The sequence below is a fragment of the Psammomys obesus genome, unplaced genomic scaffold, assembly GCF_907164565.1.
Source record: "Psammomys obesus unplaced genomic scaffold, mPsaObe1.curated_primary_1811, whole genome shotgun sequence".
Lineage (NCBI taxonomy): Eukaryota > Metazoa > Chordata > Mammalia > Rodentia > Muridae > Psammomys > Psammomys obesus.
The window spans coordinates 3,193,923-3,212,436 of record NW_026592636.1 but is presented as its reverse complement, the minus strand read 5'-3'; the positions used below and the strand labels follow the sequence as shown (position 1 = coordinate 3,212,436).

General features: G+C 53.1%; 1 protein-coding gene across 1 annotated transcript in view; it reads left to right on the top strand.

The window, feature by feature from the left end:
• Nucleotides 1-18,514, top strand: part of Lrp5 (LDL receptor related protein 5) — a 98,445-nt gene that overhangs the window by 38,732 nt on the left and 41,199 nt on the right. The window contains exons 6-7 of the mRNA XM_055614776.1: nucleotides 12,992-13,388; nucleotides 15,147-15,318. Coding sequence (XP_055470751.1) covers nucleotides 12,992-13,388; nucleotides 15,147-15,318 — 569 coding nt within the window. The remainder of the gene's footprint in view (nucleotides 1-12,991; nucleotides 13,389-15,146; nucleotides 15,319-18,514) is intronic.

Here is an 18,514-nt window from a genome sequence, read left to right as displayed (position 1 = left end):
GCTCTGCACGATGCAGGGTGTGGTGCTAGGTAGACTACAGATTTTGTCTGCTAAGATGCCCTGGGTACTGACTGCGAAAACTTTTAGGAGACATGACTGGCTATGCAAGGGCAAAACAAAGAGACCAGTAAATCCTGTTGTCTTCTCATGGTTGGTGGCATGGGTGCTGCCTGTGGGCAGCTACCAGCACCTGGGGTAAGGCTGCCTAACGGGTGAGGTGGAGAAGAGAACTGGGAGTTGGGAGGCAGGGGCATCTGTGAGCTCTTAAGTGTTGTCCATTTGAGGCCATATGGGGCAAACTGTCCCATATGTGAAAGTAGCTAGCCAGCTCGGAGGACAGATTTGTTGGGAAACAAGAATAAAGATCAGGAGAAAGGCTGTGCTGGGGTGATGTCATGGCTTTCCCAAAGGGAGCGTTGGGAGTGATGGACATGTGGAACAAGGGGATTAAGGGTAGATGGCATGTCTTGCTCTGTGACTAGGAGCATAATACTCCCCAGTGGTAAGGAAACTGCCTGGCTACCTTAGGGCACCTAAATGTCAGTGTCTCCTAGCCATCATATTAGGCTTTAGTTCATATCCTGGCTGTTTTCTTTGAGACAGACTCAGCTTCCCTGTGTTCCAGTTTCTTCATCTGCAGAAAGGGACAGTAGCAGTCCTCTATAGAGTGGTTGAAGGACTGACTGACTGCTTGGCGGGTAGGAGCTGGGCTCGACTTTGAACTTGAACTTGGAACCATTCAAGCGCTCTGGTTTGAGACTAAGAGAGCAATTCTTCCCGGAATGTTTGGGATCAAGTGAACGCCGAGACTCTGTGATGCCGGGTTGTGGTGACAGGGCTAGAGAGAGTCTGTGAGTAGACCGAGTGACAGAAGTGGGTGTTTACCCTGGGGATTCTGACTATGCATGGCTCCCATTTCTATGGGTTCAAGGCCAGTGTTGACCTAGGGTGGGGACAGGCACCTGGCTGTCATGGGACTCCTCTGACATACTAGGTTTTCTAGCCAGCTACGGGCTGGATGGAGCGGCTGAGTCTGCTCCTCTAGGATGGACACAGAGTAAGTGGGAGCCGCTGCCATAGCTCCCCTGTCTCCTCCTATTTTGGTGTCAGAGTCCCAGGCATTACTGCTGGATTCCTGGACTTCATTTCATGAAGAGAGAGTCCTGCTTTGTCCTGAGTGTGAGCAACTGAAGAGCAGCCCAGAGTTGCCCTTGAAGTAGGGTCTGAGATAGTGGCCCTGGCAGGGCCCCAGCTAATGGGCGAGTAAGGGTTATCCCATAAACTGGGGGAGCAGAAGGGGCAGATGCTTGTGTAGCCAGTGCCTAGTGGAGGGGCATTCCTCAAGATCTTGAGGGATCATCTCTGCCCCTCTGAGATGAAGAGAGAGGAGGGTCCCCCTCAGCATGGCTGGAGGTTGAATGAGAGGCCTTGTGCGTGGAGGCCGGCATTTGATATCGAGTATTTTTCCTGGTCACTCTCTATATATTGAGGCAGGGTTTCTCATCTGAATCAAGGGCTCCATGATTCAGCGAGTCTAGATAGCTAGCTTGGGGACCCTGCCTCTGCCTCCTAAGTTTTGGAGCCACCACATCTGCCTGGCATTTTTATATGGGTTCTGGGCATCTCAACTCCAGTTCTCACACAGAACAAGGCACCTATTGAGCCACCTTCCCAGCTCCACTTTTCCTGTGTAACCTAGGCTAGCCTGGAACCCAGCATGTAGCCCAGGCTGGCCTCAAATTCATTTCTTCTGACACCACTTCTCAAGTACTGGGATTACAGGCATGTGCCATCATGTTAAAAAGAACTTCTCACATTGTTTGTGTGAGCACAGACTGCATGCCTGTCCTTTGAGCTCAGGAGCATTCTGGCCCTGAGGCTCTGTGGGCAGGAGACCTTTGCCTTTGGGTCTTTGCTTCCCGACCCCCAGGAGAGCATATCACAGCAAGTAGTCTGCTCCCTTCAGCTCAGCCAGGGGTCTGTGAGGCCCGGAGTGGCTGTGTTGTGGGTTTCCACAGATCAGGGTGACTCTCAATCCTAGGAAGCTGGAAGCTGAGAGCCCTGTGTGCTCAGCTTGGGCCAGCCTCTCTCCCTGCCCCCTCTGGAGCGGCCTCCGCAGGCAGCTGGCTTTGGTTTCCCCCATGTTTTTCCAATTATGTGGAATGGGCTAAAAACAGCAGTAGCAGGGGCCTTATTTGGGAGTCGCCGCCGCTGTCTGTCTTCCGAAGCCTGCAGCTCCCTCACTGTCAGCATCTCGGCGTCCCGCTCTTTGTGATCCCCTTGCCCTGTTGTCCTGATTTTTGCCACCTAGGCTTTGGTGCAGTGACTTAACAACACGTGCCCTGCTGCTTAGGGCCATGGATAACCAGACTAGAGGCCTCCGTGAGCAGGCAAAGCTAGCCACAGGAGCTTCTGCCGCATGTCCTCTGGACAAGGCCTAGCAAGCAACAGGATGGTCATGGATTTGCGTGTTTCCCCCCCCCCCCCCCCCAACTTCTCCAACTCCAAGACATAGTTTTAATGGATGTGTGACTGTCAAGGCAGTCTGGGTAGGGGTGCTGAAAGAACAGAGCACCTCACTGTTAGGTCTGACGGCTAGGTGGGACAACTGGAACTACTTTAACTAACTCTTATGTCTGTTGGTCCATCCATCCACCCACCCACCCACCCACCCATCCATCCACCCACCCATCCATCCATCCATCTTTCCACCCACCCCGACAGATTAGCCAGATGGGCAGGCAGCCCTCAGTCAGGGCCAAGAATAATGGGCGTGTTTGTTCCCAGAGTCTGGCTGGCGAGTCACTTATCAGGGAAGTAGGTCAAAGGGAAAAGAAAGGAGGTCCTGTGGGGGAGTCTGCACTGCAGCCTTGATTGGCATTGACTTTGCAAACAGAAGGCAGCTGCTGTTCTCAACCATGGACCGTGAATTTTTAATAGCAAGAAAATTGGATTGCACAATCCAGGAGACTTCGTGGTAAGCCTGTGTGCGATCATGTTGTGTTTCCGTGTAACTGAGTTGTAACCTCGTCAGAAATACACGCTTTGTGAGGGTCTGCTCAGATCAGCTCTGACAGTTGATACAGTTGTGTAACTGCCACCGCACCGCAGCTAGACAGGGTTTCATCACCCAGAGGAGGCCCCGAGGCCCCTACCTCTCATTCCACTGTGAGGCAGGCAGCTCCTCCCTGCCCTGAGAGGGGCACACACCATATTCTTAGAAAGGAAAACTTTCCCTGGGGTCAGGGCACTGGCCAGCTACCGGTCAGTGCTTTCTGGCAGTGGTGAGGAGCGTGACACCTCTTCCACAGACTGACGGACACTGTGCCGAGATCACCTCTTGCTTCATGTTCCCTGAGGTCCCTCTGATGCACCTTTTGATTTGGAGAAGAGTTATAAGTTTACAGCATCCTGTAGGGACCCCTCAGCTGCCCAAAGATTCCCTGTGGTTCTGATCTTCCTCAGTTGGGAGGAACCTTGCCAGGCCCGAGTACTCAGCTGACTTGGGCTCCTGTGTGTCTTCACAGGAGTGTGTGGGCTCTAGCTCCCTTTGTCCTCCATTCTGTTCACGTTGTACCTTCCGTTCCCTAGAAATAGGTAGTTAGCTCCTTCCTGGCCATGCTGCCTGGACCCCTCCAACCCCCTTCCTGCCCTTGCCTGGTTGGCCACTGCTCTAGGCTTCCCTTCAGAGACCTGCTTTAATGCCGGGGCTCCCTGGTTCTACTATAGGCCCTATGAGGGATGGATGCTTCCAAGTTGTGCTTCCAGCTTCGCTGTGAAGGACAGATGGATTCAGCTCTCTTACTTCCAGCTTCCCACTGAACCAGGGTCAGGGCCCAGGGAGCTGGATGCATTGTCATGTTCAGTGGCAAGCACTGAGGTTCTCTGGTTAACCCCCCGGATCTGCAGCAGCTAGCTGGGATGTGTCAGGTGGGGTCTGTACCATCCTCGGGGACATGGTGGGTGTCGGAGCACACGGGTTCTAGTCTCACTTCTTCCTCGTGTGGCTGTGAAGTCTGGGTTGTTTGTGCTCTGTCCACTTGGGAATGTCACCCGAGATCCATCCTGCCACTGAACTTGTGAGCTGTTTTCATTTATTTATTTTGATTTTATGAGCCGGGGCTGATCTTAAGCTCGTGATGATCTTCCTTCCTCTGCTAGGATCACAGGTGTGCACCATCGTGGTTTCTTTGAACCTCGTGGGCTGCTGATAGGCATCTTTGACCTACGGGGGGGTGGGGGGGATGGCGTCTTCATGTACCTCAGGGTATTCAATTGTTTGGATTCTGGCCAGCCACCAAGTGATGGCAGAAATAGTGTCTCCCCAGGGAGAAGCCTGCTGGGGAGACAGCTCTCAGCCATGCCCTCATTCACTTCTTCCTGGGGCTGCACTGGGCTGATCCTGCTTCCCGAATGGGGGAACTGTGCGCAAGAGGGAACACGCTCACAGCTGCAGGTAGGACGAAGGCGGGCTCTCAGCTCATAGGCTGTTCTTTCTGCCCACCCTGCCTGGGGCTCCTCTCTGCAGTGTCCCGATGCAGGGGGTACAGCTGCCCTTAAGCCAGAGCTAGCTCCGGGGCCTGCAGACAGCGTGTGACCAGCTAGGATAACCGCTGCTGGGCCTGGAGGGTTGGCTCAGAGGTTAAGAACCTCAGTTTGGTTCCCAGCACCCATGTCTGGCAGCTCTGAACAGCCTTTGACTCCAGCTCTAGGCTATCTGATGCCTTTTATACCTCTGTGGGCAACTGTATACACACACCACACAACCCCTTTCCCCAAACTAAAAAAAAAGACTGCTATGTATGGAACACTGACTGTCTTCCTAGACCAGAGTGACTGGCTTTTTTGGGAGAACCGAAGCTGGAGCAGCATGTCCGAGATACTTCCCTTGTCACTGTGACAAAGCAACGTGAAGAAGGGCTTATTTTGGAACAGGGCTGGAGGGCACAGTCCACAGTGGCAGGGAAGGATGGCAACGGGGCTATGAGACCACCGCCATGCTGCAGTCAAGAAGCAGAGAGAGGTGAACGCTGGGGCTTAGCTTACTGTGTGGTACCCATGCGATGGTGCCACCATATTCAGGGTGGACATTCTCTCCTCAGCTCAACCTCTCTGGAAACACCCTCACAGCATACGCAGAGGTGTGTGATTCCAAATCCTGTCAAGCAAACCATGAAGACCATCACATGGTGAGGTGTAGCATTCCGCAGCTAATTCACCAACTATGTTACAGTCTCCCTGCCCTCTGCCCCAACCTTTAATTCGCCAAGAAAAGCCGTACTTTATGTGTCACCTCTGACCTCTTTAAAGGTCTCCATGGAGAGTATATTGCCACAGCATGGGGATCTGTGCTGGGGCTGACATCAGGGCTTTGCCATCAGCTCTTCCTAGCCTTGATGGGGGGACTGTTTTCACTTGAGTCTCAGGTCAGGTAGCTTGTTCAAGGCTGTTCAGTAGAGAAAGTGGTTGGGTGCTGACATCAGGCCTGTTTTCCTTGGAGCTTGTGCTGACCACTGGACAGTACTGCTGGTGTGAATTCCTGCACAGTGGTCTGTGGGTCATGGTAGAGAGGGGAAGCAGAAACACAAGAGCTGGGAACCAGTGAGGAGCTGTGACCAGGAGATGGCAGAGGAAGGGGCACACTTGCAAGAGGCCTAAGATTGACCCTGCCTTCACTCTACGCTTCTGGGCAGCAAGTGACTTAGTTGAGAGCTGTGCACTCACCTCAGAACTGGGGCCTGGTGTCTGTCTGGCCTTTCCTGATGAGCTCAGCCTTCCTCTGCATATGTATTGGGCTGTTTGGGGTGAGCCATGCAAGCAGACAGTTACTTGGGTTTCAGGTTATAAGCAGAGCCTAAGACAGGCCTGGCCACTTCCTTTGGGCCTATGACCCTGTGGTCATTAGGCGGGGTTTCCCAGGCCAAGGTGCTGGGCTGCGGTCTTGGCATTTTGTCTAACCACTTACCCCCCAAGGGGGCAGTGGAGAAACTTAATCAATTGCTAAAACAACAAAAAGAATCTGGCCACCTGCCAGATGGGAAGCCACAGAGCCAGGCTGTTTACAGCCTTTCAGCCTGCCGGGTGAGTGGGGACCTGCTCGGTCACTGAGCTGCCCACGCAGCCTCAGGCCTAGGAGCTAAGGAAGAAGCTGGCCATGCCTGCTATGAGGACCACTGAGGAGCGGACCAGGGCAGGAGTCATGGGCACCGAGAAGGGCTGGATCTCAGCTGTCTCGATGACGAAGAAGTTGGCAAGGCAGAGTCACAGAGTTCATGAATGCTTCCCACGCTGCGTGTAGCTGTGCTGAGGGCTTGGGCCCTTTAGGGGCAGCCTGTGACCTTGGGATTGTGGTAGACTGTGTGGGAGGGTTGGGCTGTCTTCTATGGCTGTGAGGGAGCCAGGGCTCTGCCTGTATTAATTGGGCCTTTCTACATCCTTAAGATGGATTATTATTTTTCTTGTTGTGGGGAGAAAAAAAAATCTTTTCCCATGGAGAGATTAGCTTTTCCGTTCCCACATGTCCAGTTGTTGCCAGTAGATCCATCTCCCAGGCCCCGACAGAGGTAGCTGAAGACCACAGGGCCACATTTCTAGATGGATATGATTTTTGACCCCATCCTGCCTTCCACCTTGTTCTTCCCTTCACTGTACTGAGACCCCAGCAGCTAAAACCACCCTGTCCTTAGCCCTGGCTCCAGGGAAAAAAGCCTTGCATCCCTGGTCACCTCCTCCTAGTCCGAGACCCTCCCCAGTCTATTCCTGACCCCAGTTCAGAAGCCTTTTCCTCAGACAAGGACAAATTTATGTTTACCACAGAAAGGAAACCATCAACATAAACCAGAAAAAAAAATTTAAGTGTGATTTATGTGTATGAGTGTTTTATTTACACGTGTTCACACCACGTATGCGCCTGGTGCTTGTAGAGATCAGAAGAGGGTGTCAGATCCCCTGGAACCGGAGCTGCACCCACCAACCATGGGGGTGGGTGCTGGAAATGGAACCCAGGTCTTCTGCAATAGCAGTCAGTGCTCTTAACTGCCGAGCCGTTTCTTCAGTCTAATAAATAGCAACGTTTAAATGACCCAGAATCCTGCCGCCTGGATGAAGCTGCTTGTGACAGGTCCGCGTGTTTCCTACTTTTTCCTCTAAAAAGTTGTTATTGGGTATTTATTATTTTACTTTGTGTGTGTGTGTGCACGTCCCACAGTGCCCGTGTAGAGAGTTGGTCCTCTCCACCAGGTGCGTCCTGGAGATTGTTCTCGGTTACCAGGCTTGGTGACAGAGCCTTCACCTGCCGAGCCGTCTGGCTGGCACGATTTTCACTTTTCCCAAGCCCAAACGCATGCTTGTTCACAGTCTGTGTTCCCGGCATCATTCACTAACTCTTCTCCACAGCCCGGTCTTCTGTGTCTGTGTAAACACCGACAGCCACAGAGGACGTCTGAGACTTAAAATGAACCCCTTAACTTCCCTCTGTTCCTCCTTGTATATCACGGCATGTCTAGACTGTTCACAGGTCCTCATCTTCGGTATTGGGTTTTTGCTGTTCTCCTGGAGCCCTGAGGCTGGGTGGCTGGGTGTGTGTCTTTGTACACTGCAGTTCCATCCTCAGGCTCTGTGCTGTGCTCAGAGGGGCAGAAAGTCCCAGCCTGCTGTCCACAAAGCCTGAGCTGGCTTCGATGCTTGCAGAAGCTGAGACATACTAGGACTCAAATAGGCTTTGCCACCACCCAGTCAGGCTGTCACTAGAAGCTGCTTGTTTTCATGGTTATAGATTGTCTTTGCTTTGCTTTCCTTTCCTTTCCTTTTGTTAAACAAAAGATTTTCTTTGAAGTCTGTGAGTGTCTGCCTGAATGTATGTGCACCATGTGTGTACAGTGATGACAGAGGCCAGAAGAGGGCTTCAGGCATTTCCTCCCAGTTACTGATCACTGTGATGTGGGTTCTGGGAACTGAGCACAAGTCTTCTGCAGTACAGGTGCTCATAGCCACTGAGCCATCTCTCCAGCATCTACTCTTTTATTTTATTATTGTGTGTGTGTTTGGGCCTGTGTATACCATTGTACCCATGTGGAGGTCGCGGGACAGCTTTGTTCTCTCCTTCTACATTTACATGGGTTCCAGGAATTGAAGTCAGGTCTTTAGGCTTGCCTAGTGGGTACTTTTCCCCACTGTGCCATCTCACTGGCCCCTCTCATACTTCTTTTACAAGGTTTAACCCTCCCCAGCTATGGGCCACGGGGCTCACAGCAGGCTTCTTACAGCCTGAGGGCCTGGGGTGATATATGCCTTTTTACACAGATAGTAAGAAACTCAGAAGACTTATGCTGTGACATGTGGAGTGACACGACCTTCAGGTGTCAGCGTTCCCAGATGAGATTCTGTTTGTGCACAGCCGTGCACTCTTGCTTCAGCACTGCCTGTGACTAGACTCTTTCCCTGAGATGCTTGGCTCTCCCCGGTCCAACTTTATTAGAGAATAGATCAAGCCCTGTAGCCCTTCAAGCTTGTTTCCTTCCAGGCTTTTGCCTGAGGGCGGCAGTCTGTCCTGCTGTCTGCGTCTGTGGTTGGAATCCTGCTGCACACACAGCGTGCCATTTGCTTGTGGCTTCCTTAAGGACAGGCTGGGTTTGGAGCTGCCTGGTGCCCTGTGTGTGGCGGGTCCCCAGCAGAGTGTGGCCCATGGGATGACTTGCCCCCCTGTAGTGAACATGCTGGTTTCTGAGCTCAGCTCATACTTAGCAGCCTGGACCGCCTTCCCCTCTTCTCCCCAGAGTTCCCTTCTTCCGGCATTGCCCTGACCCTCCTCACGAAATCACCTTGTGTGTGTGAGAGAGCTAGTCTGGACACCCTGCCTTTGGTGAGGTAATCAAATGAAGCGGAGGTGTGGCTGAGCGGGTGGGTCCACAGAGCAGTGTCCTCCCCCGAGGAGGACCGGAGAGCCGCACAGTGCAGTCCGCTGTGTGAAGCTGGAGGCAGGGATCAGAGCGGTTGGCAATGAACCAAGGAACGCCAAGTATTTCCGGCAACACCAGGAGCTGAAGAGGCAGGAAGGACCCTCCCTCAGAGCCCAGGGAGAGAGCCCCTGCTGCACCCTGGCTCTTCTGAGCCCTCCGTCAGGGGAAGAGTAAACTTATCTTGTTAAAGTCACGGGTTTAGGGTGTGGCGGCTGTGCCCTGTGCCTGGCACATGGCCCTTCAGTGGGAATGCTCTCATCCTGTGTCCTATATGTTCCTGGAGGAAGTAGAGAAAGAAGCCAGGCATCCACCCAGCTAGGTCCAGTGGCTATCAATGCTCCAGGGGAGAGGAAGCCTTCACTTTAGGTGAAGGGCCTTGCCACCAGTCCTGACCAGTTTGATCCTGGGAACCCACATTGTCTTCTGATCTCTCTGTCTGTCTCTGTCCCCCCCCCCCCCCAAACACATACAAAGGAAAGAAAGGCAATTTGTTTGTTTTTCGAGATAGGGTTTCACTGTGTAGGCCTGGCTGTCCTGGAACTCACTGTGCAGACCAGGCTGGTCTTGAATTTATGGATATCTGCTTGCCTCTTCCTCCGAAGTGCTGGGATTAAAGGCTTGTGTCAACACCGCCCAGCTAAGAAAGGTGGTTTTAAAAAGCAAGCGCTTGGTCACACTTTGAGTTTCTGAACTGTTGGCTTCCTTGATATTTAGACAAACATCATTTACTGGCTTTGCAGGCACCAGGCAGGCCTCTCTCCTCTTTATGGTCAGCACTGTCCCTGGTCCACCTGGCTCACCCTATGCCTGAAGCGCCAGGATACCTGTTAGGACCTCACTTTTAAAGACCCTTCTCAGAGGCTAACCATGGGTGTCAGCTTTGGTACACGGCAGCTCTCCCTTGCTGGCCCGGCCTTAACCAGAGCCTGCCATTACTAGCCCTGGAAGCCTGCATACTTGAGCTCAGCCCTCACACCTTGGGAACATGACTGGTCTGTGGTCCTGACTCGGGCGACCCTGTTGTGGTTTCTGTATTTTTCTTGCAAAACTAAAAATGCCTCAAGATGCTGTGCAGCCATGGGGGTTCCAGAGGACCCCTGCCCATCATGATGGAGTCAGTTGAGAGCCTTGGGTTAGCTCAGCAATGGATTACTGCTGCAGTCACTGAGACTTCATTCACAGCCTTCCTCAGGGTGGCTGAAGAGTCCCGGTGGCCAGGTGTGCTTCAGGGCTTTGTGCTGGCTTAGCTCCCAGAGCGAGGGCCTGTGTGTCATCTTCATCACTCTGCTAGACCCTTCCCTGTGATGGCAGAAAGCAGCCCCTCACATCTCCAAAGCCCCTCTCCTCACCTTCCCTGTTTCCTCATTGTGTTTTATGGCTACAGTGTGAGATTGTGGGGTTTTTGTTGGCCTTGTTCACTTTATGGTCTCTGCTCTATGACCCTGGGGGTATCATGAGTCTGCTTTTTCCACTTCCTCCTCTGTCATAGCTGCTCTAGGCCTGGGCTAAAGTAGCTACAAGAGATGCTGGTGGTTGGCAGAGCTGGCTTGGTCGCTTATTGCCAAGCCTCTTGTACTCACGCCTCAGGTGGCTCAGGGGATCCTACCTTCCCACTTGCTGCTGTGTGCCTGTGAGCCAGGATCGTGGCCTCTGCACATCAGCTCCCTCACCTTTACTTCATGGCACAGTCATACATGATGTGGAGATGGTCCTCATGGATGATTGTGCTAGGACTGTGGGACAGGGTTAGCAAAACAGGCTCAGATGTGGTTTGGGGAACAAGAGTCAGTTTCCACTGGGGGCTCACCTCCCTGAGGTGTTCCATTGGGACACCGTGTGAAACCAGGGGACAGTTGTCATACACTGCCTGTCCCACTGGGAGACCATGAGAGTAAAGGCCCTTCCTGGGCTTTTTCTACAAGGAGGCATCTCTTACCCATCATGATGACTAAGCCTCATGCCACCTGGCTCCCTGAAAGTGACCCAAGCACCATCAGCCTGGCTGATGAAGAAGCTGATGAAGAAGGGCCCTGGAGAGTCAGGGCCCTGCCAGACGCTCATGCCAGGTGGGTTCTGCCCCAGGGCTGTGCCTCCACGGGCAGGTTTGACCCCTTGTTCTAGGCACAGTATTGTACAAAAAGGCACTTACTAGCCCCTGTGAGGCTGTGGGGTGAGGACACTGTCAGCCTGTCCACAGGTCAGAGGTTAACAGAACAGGTTGAAAATGGAGCCCAGAGGAGGAAAATCTGTTGGAATCCCAAATTCCCCTCCTTCCTTCCCTCCCAGTGCACACCTTTTCATGCAGTCAGGATCTGAGTCAAGGGTCTCTGTTGCTGTTGGGAATTTAAGACTCTCAAAAGTGTTACCTTGACTCACTTTGACACCCGGTGCCTCAGTTTCCCCAGCCCTGACTAGGAAACTGCTGCATTTGCTCCCTTCAGTAGAAGAATCAAAGCAGGTGTCCTGGCCCGTGGGGACCTTGAGTGAGCCACCGTGAGCATAGGCAGCTGTCTCCTGTTTGAAGCCCTACATGGTCAGACATGGCTGATACCTGGGCGTTGTCTTGGAGGCTGACATGTGAGGAGGGCCCCGGCTGCTGCCTCTGAGGCAAAGGGCTTCTTGACTATAGATGGATGCCCTGGGATTCCAGAAGACATCTCTGGCCACGGCATTCTTGGTTCTGTGGCTCCTAGAGATCAGAAAGGGCTGGAAGGGATGGCTGACTGTGACATAGCTCTGGTAGGAAGCTATGTCTTGACTCCAGGAGCCTTGGGAGGCACTTGTGTCAGGGTCGGGGGCATACTCAAGTCCTCGTGTCTACACGGGGCTCGGTGTGTATCTTCCTGATCTGCCTTGACAGCCCAGCATGGGGGGGGGGGGGTTGGAACAGAGGCAGAGGCCCACTGCTGTGCACCAGGCTCCTGGAGCAGCCAGGCCATCCCTTTTCTCAGCCCCATGTCCTAGTGCTGACTCTTTCATATGTATGTAGCTTAGGCTGTCTCGGAACTCACTATGTAGGCTAAGCTGACCTGGAACTCGTGAAGACCAACCTGCCTCTGCCTCCCAAATGGTGGGGTTAAAGGTGTATGCCACCACGGCAGGCCTTTCAGTATTGACTCTCGGGCCCTCGGGACTGGAGCATGTGAGGGCCCTGCTGTTGGTTCAGAAGAGACTCTAGTGGTCCCTTGACCCAAGGCTCCAGAGAGGAGACCTGGTTTTCACAGCTTCTCTGCTGCCCACAGGTTCTCAGTGTCTAGAGGCAGGTTGACTTCTCACAACTCACAGTGGCTCTAAAGTGTATTGGAAATGTATTTCTTGCCCATCTCCTGTGGGACTCCTCCCATCTATAGATAAGAAAGCAGCCTTTCTGAAGGCCCTGCTCTGTAGAGGCCACAATGTCCCACTGGCTCCTGGCCACAGTAGGAGGCACTTGTGGGTCCGGTCTGGATTCAGGTCAGAGATACCTGGCTCTGGGGGTGGCTTTTGGTCTCTGCCTCAGTTGCCTAGTATGTCAAGTGCTCCTAAATTTTATGTTAGTACATGTACAGCAGATATGGGGGGGAAGGGGCTCTGAACTTTGGAGCCAGGCTCCCTCCATCCCAGCACTGTGCATGGCAGAACTGTATGGAGGCTACTTACTTGACACAGATTTCTGTCCCTGCAGGGAGCTGGGTGACAGAGCAAGCAGGGGTGTCTGCTCGAAGCTGTTTCTTAGGGGGAATGGAGGAAGAGGAAAGGACTGGCCGTTGGGGTCTGGAGCCCTGAACTTCCAGCGGGATTTTTGCAGAGGCAGGCTTGTGGTCAGGAGGGGGACAGGCAGGCCAAGGGCCTCTCACACACTGGTAGAAGCCAGATGGCCTGCCAAGAGGACGTCTAGCTGGTTCTTGAACATCTCTGTGCACACACCGTCGGCCCCACAGAGCCCCTGTAGCCACTGCTATGGTCTGCCTAGGCATGCCTGGATGGCCCCACAATAGGCCCCTTGGGCCTGCCACAGCCGCCATAACCTGGCCTCACTGCTTGCGTCTCCACAGGGGCTGAGGAGGTGCTGCTGCTAGCCCGGAGGACGGACCTGAGGAGGATCTCTCTGGACACACCTGACTTCACAGACATAGTGCTGCAGGTGGGCGACATCCGGCATGCCATTGCCATCGACTATGACCCGCTGGAGGGCTACGTGTACTGGACAGATGATGAGGTGCGGGCTATCCGCAGGGCGTACCTGGATGGGTCAGGCGCACAGACACTCGTGAACACTGAGATCAATGACCCCGATGGGATTGCTGTGGACTGGGTTGCCCGGAACCTCTACTGGACAGATACAGGCACTGACCGAATTGAGGTGACTCGCCTCAACGGTACCTCCCGAAAGATCCTGGTGTCTGAGGACCTGGACGAACCTCGGGCCATTGTGTTGCACCCTGTGATGGGGTAAGGCTGGGACTGCAGGTGGGCTCTGGGGCACCCCAACCCCTGAGATATGCTTGTTAATAGGCAGAGTCCTGAGTCAGCCACCAGGGCTGCTGCTGCGGCTAGTCCCTGGACTGGACTTTGAGGAGCTCAGGGACAGGCCATCAGGCATTGGGTGAAAAAGCCTGGAGGGCTGGGTGCAAGGTTCCTGTCTCACAAGCATAGGGATCCAGGTTGATCCCTAGAATCCACATCAAAATTAAACAGCCAGTGCCCCGGCACACACCCATAATCCCAACACTAGGGAAGGCAGAGGCAGGAAGATTGCTGTGAGTTCGGGGCCAGCCTGGTCTACAGAGTGAGTCCAGGACAGCCAAAAAAAAAAAAATCCTGTCTCAAAAAATCAAAACCACCAAAGAACTAGGATGCTTGGGAGAGTACTTAGGGAGAGTAGTTAGGTATTTGCTGCACAGATATGGGGACGAAAGTTTGGATCTGCAGAGACCCATATATATGCCAATCGGATGTGGCTGGAAAGGAGCCTCTGACCCTAGCATCTGTGCCTGGGGGAGAAGGGGGCTCCTGCGTTAGAACTTTAACTGAGCAGAGCCTGACGGGGCGGGAGCTCTAGGGTTGATGCTGGTGGGCCAGGAAGAGTCTGCACTTAGTACAGGGTGTGAACCTATGACTGAGGGCCAGGGGCCAGTCAGCGGCCATGGGCATCAAATGTGTTCCCCCTTTCGCAGCGGGAACTGGAGCACAGTGGGTGCTGCAGGTGCCGATGCCAGGGCAGCCCCTCCCTACGTGGGGTCTGAGCTCCTGGCCCTGAATTAGGTTTTTGGCACAGCCCATTGTGGGGCCTCGTAAGCTAGAGAGATTGGAGATCCAGAAGTGGGTAGCAGGGCTTTGCAGGCAGTGGCTGGTATGGAGTATGGGGATCAGGGGGAGGGCTAAAGCTGCGGTAGCCCTTCAGTGACCCTGGGCCCAGCAGTAAGCAGAAGAATTTTCTCTGTGGTAGTGGCCAAAGAGCAAGGGTGTCCCCAAAGAGGATGGATACAAGGAGCACCAGGGTCATGTGATGCATTGGGGATGAGGAAGCGGGGGGGGGGTCTGGTGGTCAGCTCAGGCGATGGTCAGGAGGCTTAGGATCTACCCCCAGCTACATCACCGTGAACTCAAAGAGGTCATGTCCCCATGCACCATGGTGTCCTCATATGTGAAACGAGGTGGGAGCGGATGCTGGGGCCCTTCCCAGCCTGTGACTTCTGAGATTCAGGGAAGTTGGGTGGCCAGTGAAGTGTGTATGATCTCAGGTCCAGGGAAGCATGTTTCATACAGAAGGGACCAGAAGGCAGGACAGAGGCTGTAGGAGACAAGGCTGTGTCCTGAGCCCAGAGTACCCTGAATTTCTTGCATTAAAACTTCTGCCTTCTGCCATCCTCCATTTTCCCTTGGGTCAAGCACAGCTTCCATGTCCTGAATATATAGAGGCTTTACTTCTGTTTCTAGAAGGCTCTATGCCACCCTCTCCCTGATGCTCTGGCCCCTAGCAAACAGGTCAGGGACAAGGCTGCCTTAGATGCTCTGCAGGGTCACTTCCAGAACTCTCCTGTGGGGTGGGGCTGAACCTGTAGCCCCTGGGAGCCCAGTGGGGTGCTCTGATGTTCCCATTGAGCTGTGGGCTGTGTTGGTGAGTGGGTGGCCGGAGGTGTGTCCCTCAGAATCGGGGTGCAGCAGGGGCAGAACAGACACTATCATGGCCATTTGCTTTTTCTCCAGCCTCATGTACTGGACAGATTGGGGGGAGAACCCCAAAATCGAATGTGCCAACCTAGATGGGCGAGATCGGCATGTCCTGGTGAACACCTCCCTCGGGTGGCCCAATGGACTGGCCCTGGACCTGCAGGAGGGCAAGCTGTACTGGGGAGATGCCAAGACTGATAAAATCGAGGTGAGTGAGGCCGATGGCGTAGAGACATGCCTGGGAGGTCGCACAGGTACAAGAAGCCACACTCTGTAATGGCACCATGTGACCAGACTCCTCATTGTTGTCCCCTGCAGAGGCCAGTCCCCTGTCCAGGCCTGGACACCCTGCAGGCCATCCGTGTGTCTGCCACGGGCATCAGCGGATGGCTGTGCCCTGTTAGATGGCTAGATGGGCTCCTCAAGGCTGTGGCTTGTGATGGCATGGGGAGATGGCTCAGTTGGTAATGCCCACCCAGCATGTGTAGAGCCCTGGGCTCATTCCCCAGTGCCGCACCCGGGGGGTGTGGTAACTAGCACATGCCTGTAATCCGAACAGTCAGGAGCTGGAGTCAGGAGGATCAGGAGTTCAGGGTCATTGTAGACTGCATAGTGAGTCTCAAAAAGCACACACAATCAACCCAGCCGAACCACTTGTCTTTAATTCTAGCATATGGGAGGAAGAGGCAGATAGACAGAGTTCTGCAAGATTGAGGCCAGCCTGGTCTAAATAATGAGTCCCAGGCTATCTAGGGCTTTTCTGCATCTCAAAAAAGATGGGGGAAAAAAGCTTTATGGGAACTGGTTGATGGTTCAGTCGTGGAAAGTGGGTGCTGTGAGTTCAATTCTTGGAACCCACATGCTGGAAGAAAACTGACTCCTTCAGGTTGTGTTTTGAACACACACACACACAAACAAGTTTGCTTGCTTGCTTGCTTTTTGAGCCAGGGTTTCTCTGGGTAACCCTGGTTGTCCTGGACTTGCTTTGTAGACCAGGCTGGTTTTGAACTCTCAGAGATCCTCTTCCTCTGCCTACCGAGTACTGGTATTAAAGGTATGTGCCACCGCACCTGGCTGGGAAAGAAAAGAACTTTTAAAAATTAAATTAAACTTAAAAATTAAATTAAACATGCAATCTCTTTATTTTAAAAGAAGTTTTCCAATGACTCATTGCAACAGTCTGAGAAGCCTTGAAGAGGTCTGTGCTGGCTTTGAAACATGAGGCAGGAGGATTGTTGTGAGTTTAAGGTCAGCTGACTTACATACATGGTGAATCCTAGGTCTACTTGGGCTACACAGTAGGACCCTGTCTCATAACAGAGCAACCAGAAATACTGGGTCCTCAGCTATGCTCCATGTCAGAGCCAGTGGCTGCACTGTTGTGGCGTGGCGGCCTCTACCACAGCAGTTAGGTGACAATGCAGTCTCCCTGAGCTCGCCTTGTTCTTTAGCGCCCGTGTGTCTTTGGCAGAGCCCTCAGGGACTTTTGGTGGGTTCTCAGTGCTGGTGGCCCTGTCAGCACCAGGAGCAGTTCTTTTACCCTGCTTGGTCCCTCTTTTCAGGATGGACGCCTTTCAGCCTTTTCTGGTAACTTTGCTTCTAGTGTGTAGGTCTCATGATTTGTTCATACCAGCGTAAGGACACTGTCCTATGGCTCCTGGAGAGGGGAGGCGCTGAGTCTTTGTCTGAAACTTTGTTTCTTAGGGAGCAGGGATCCTCAGTGCTGGGGGACATGAGCTCAGGGTCAAAACGGGGAGATGCTCTTCTTTTGGGAGCTCGTGGAGCTGCCTTACAGCTTCTCATGGGCTTCCCTATTGATAACCTCTGTTTTTTTGTTTGTTTCTCTTTTTTGTCTGTTTTTATTTGTTTCCTTTTTAAAAAACAGTTTTGTTGCTCAAGAGTTTGAAGATCCCTGTCTCCTAGGCAACTGGGGAGGCTTCATCTTTGGTAGCCTAGCCACCAGTGGGATTCTGACAGGGCCACATGGCGCCCAGAGATGCTGTTGCTCTGTGTGTAGCCAGCAGAGTGGCCTTTAGTACGCTCAGTGTCGTGTGGCCATCGTTGCTGTCTCCTTCCAGAATACCTCTTCAGCTGGAGAGCAAACTCCATGCCCGGTCATGGCCACTCCCCACGTTCCTGGTCCCTCGGCATCTGGGGGCACTCCTCACCTTTCCGTCTCTGTGCCTTGGTTTCTTGGGTATATTTCCTATAACTAGACTCCTCTAAGTAGATACGGCTTTTTATGTCTGGCTTTGTTGGGAGCATAATGTACTCAGGGTCCGTGCTGTCCTGTGCACAAACATATCCTCTGCTTCTGTAGCGGGTTACATGCTAGAGTGTGGTGGACATGTTTTGTGGGCCCTCTCATCAGTCCTTCCCTCTTGTCCAATGGTCAGGAAGGAGATGGCTGGCGATATTTGTGTGCTCATTTTTTTTTTCTTTTCTGAATACAATTTCTTCCCTTGCACACACAGCCACACACAGCAGCCCCCACAGGATGTTTCTGTAATTTCTGTTCCCTTCCATCAAAGCAGGTGAGAACTGTTCATTGCCAATCTCATTCTCTTCCCAGTCCAAGAGGGCCTGTGATCTTTACTCAGGGCTGGCACAGGGTGTGGCTCGTCTGTCACAGGGAGGGGTTGCCCTGGGAGACTCTGCCCCTAAGCCAGTCCAGATCCAGTCTTGTCCTCACTCTGGGTGTGGCTGGACCTGGCCAGGAAAGCTCTGGCCTCCTTTCATTTTGTTTCAGGGCAACCAGGGAGTTGGAGCCAAGGCGGAGCCACCTAGTATCCATCACTCTTTTCCCTGGTTTCTCTGTGGGCCACTTTCACAGATCCAGGGAAAGTGTGCGCCCTACTGCAGTTCACTTTAACACGCTTAGAAATGTAGTTTTATAAACCAGGGTGGGGAGATAGCTCAGTTGTTAGAATGCTTATCTAGCATGCATGAGGCCCGGGGTTCTATCCCAAAGCCTGGCATAAACTAAACACGGAGGCGTGCGCCTGTAATTCCAGCGTTAGGGAGGCAGAGCAGGAGGATCAGAAATGATGACCTTGAGGCCAGCCTGGGCTATATGAGACCTATTTCCAGTGAAACAGTAAAGGAGGAAGGAAGAACGAATAGAACCAGGGGCTAGCAAGATGGCCCAGCAGGTAAAGGCGCTTGTTATCAAGCCTGCAATAACTGTTCAGAGCCTTGGAACCCACACGGCGGAAGGTGCAAATTGGTGCCTCCAGATTGTGTGCCAGCTTCCACACTCACACCATGGTGCGTGCGCATGAGCTACAACAGAGGTAGGGACAGGAATAGAGAGGATCTGAGAGCGAATGCTGACCTCCGGTAGATTAAAACTAAAGTCTTGTCTTCCTCAGATGAGGCTTATTTTCTTCCTGGCATCGTCAGTC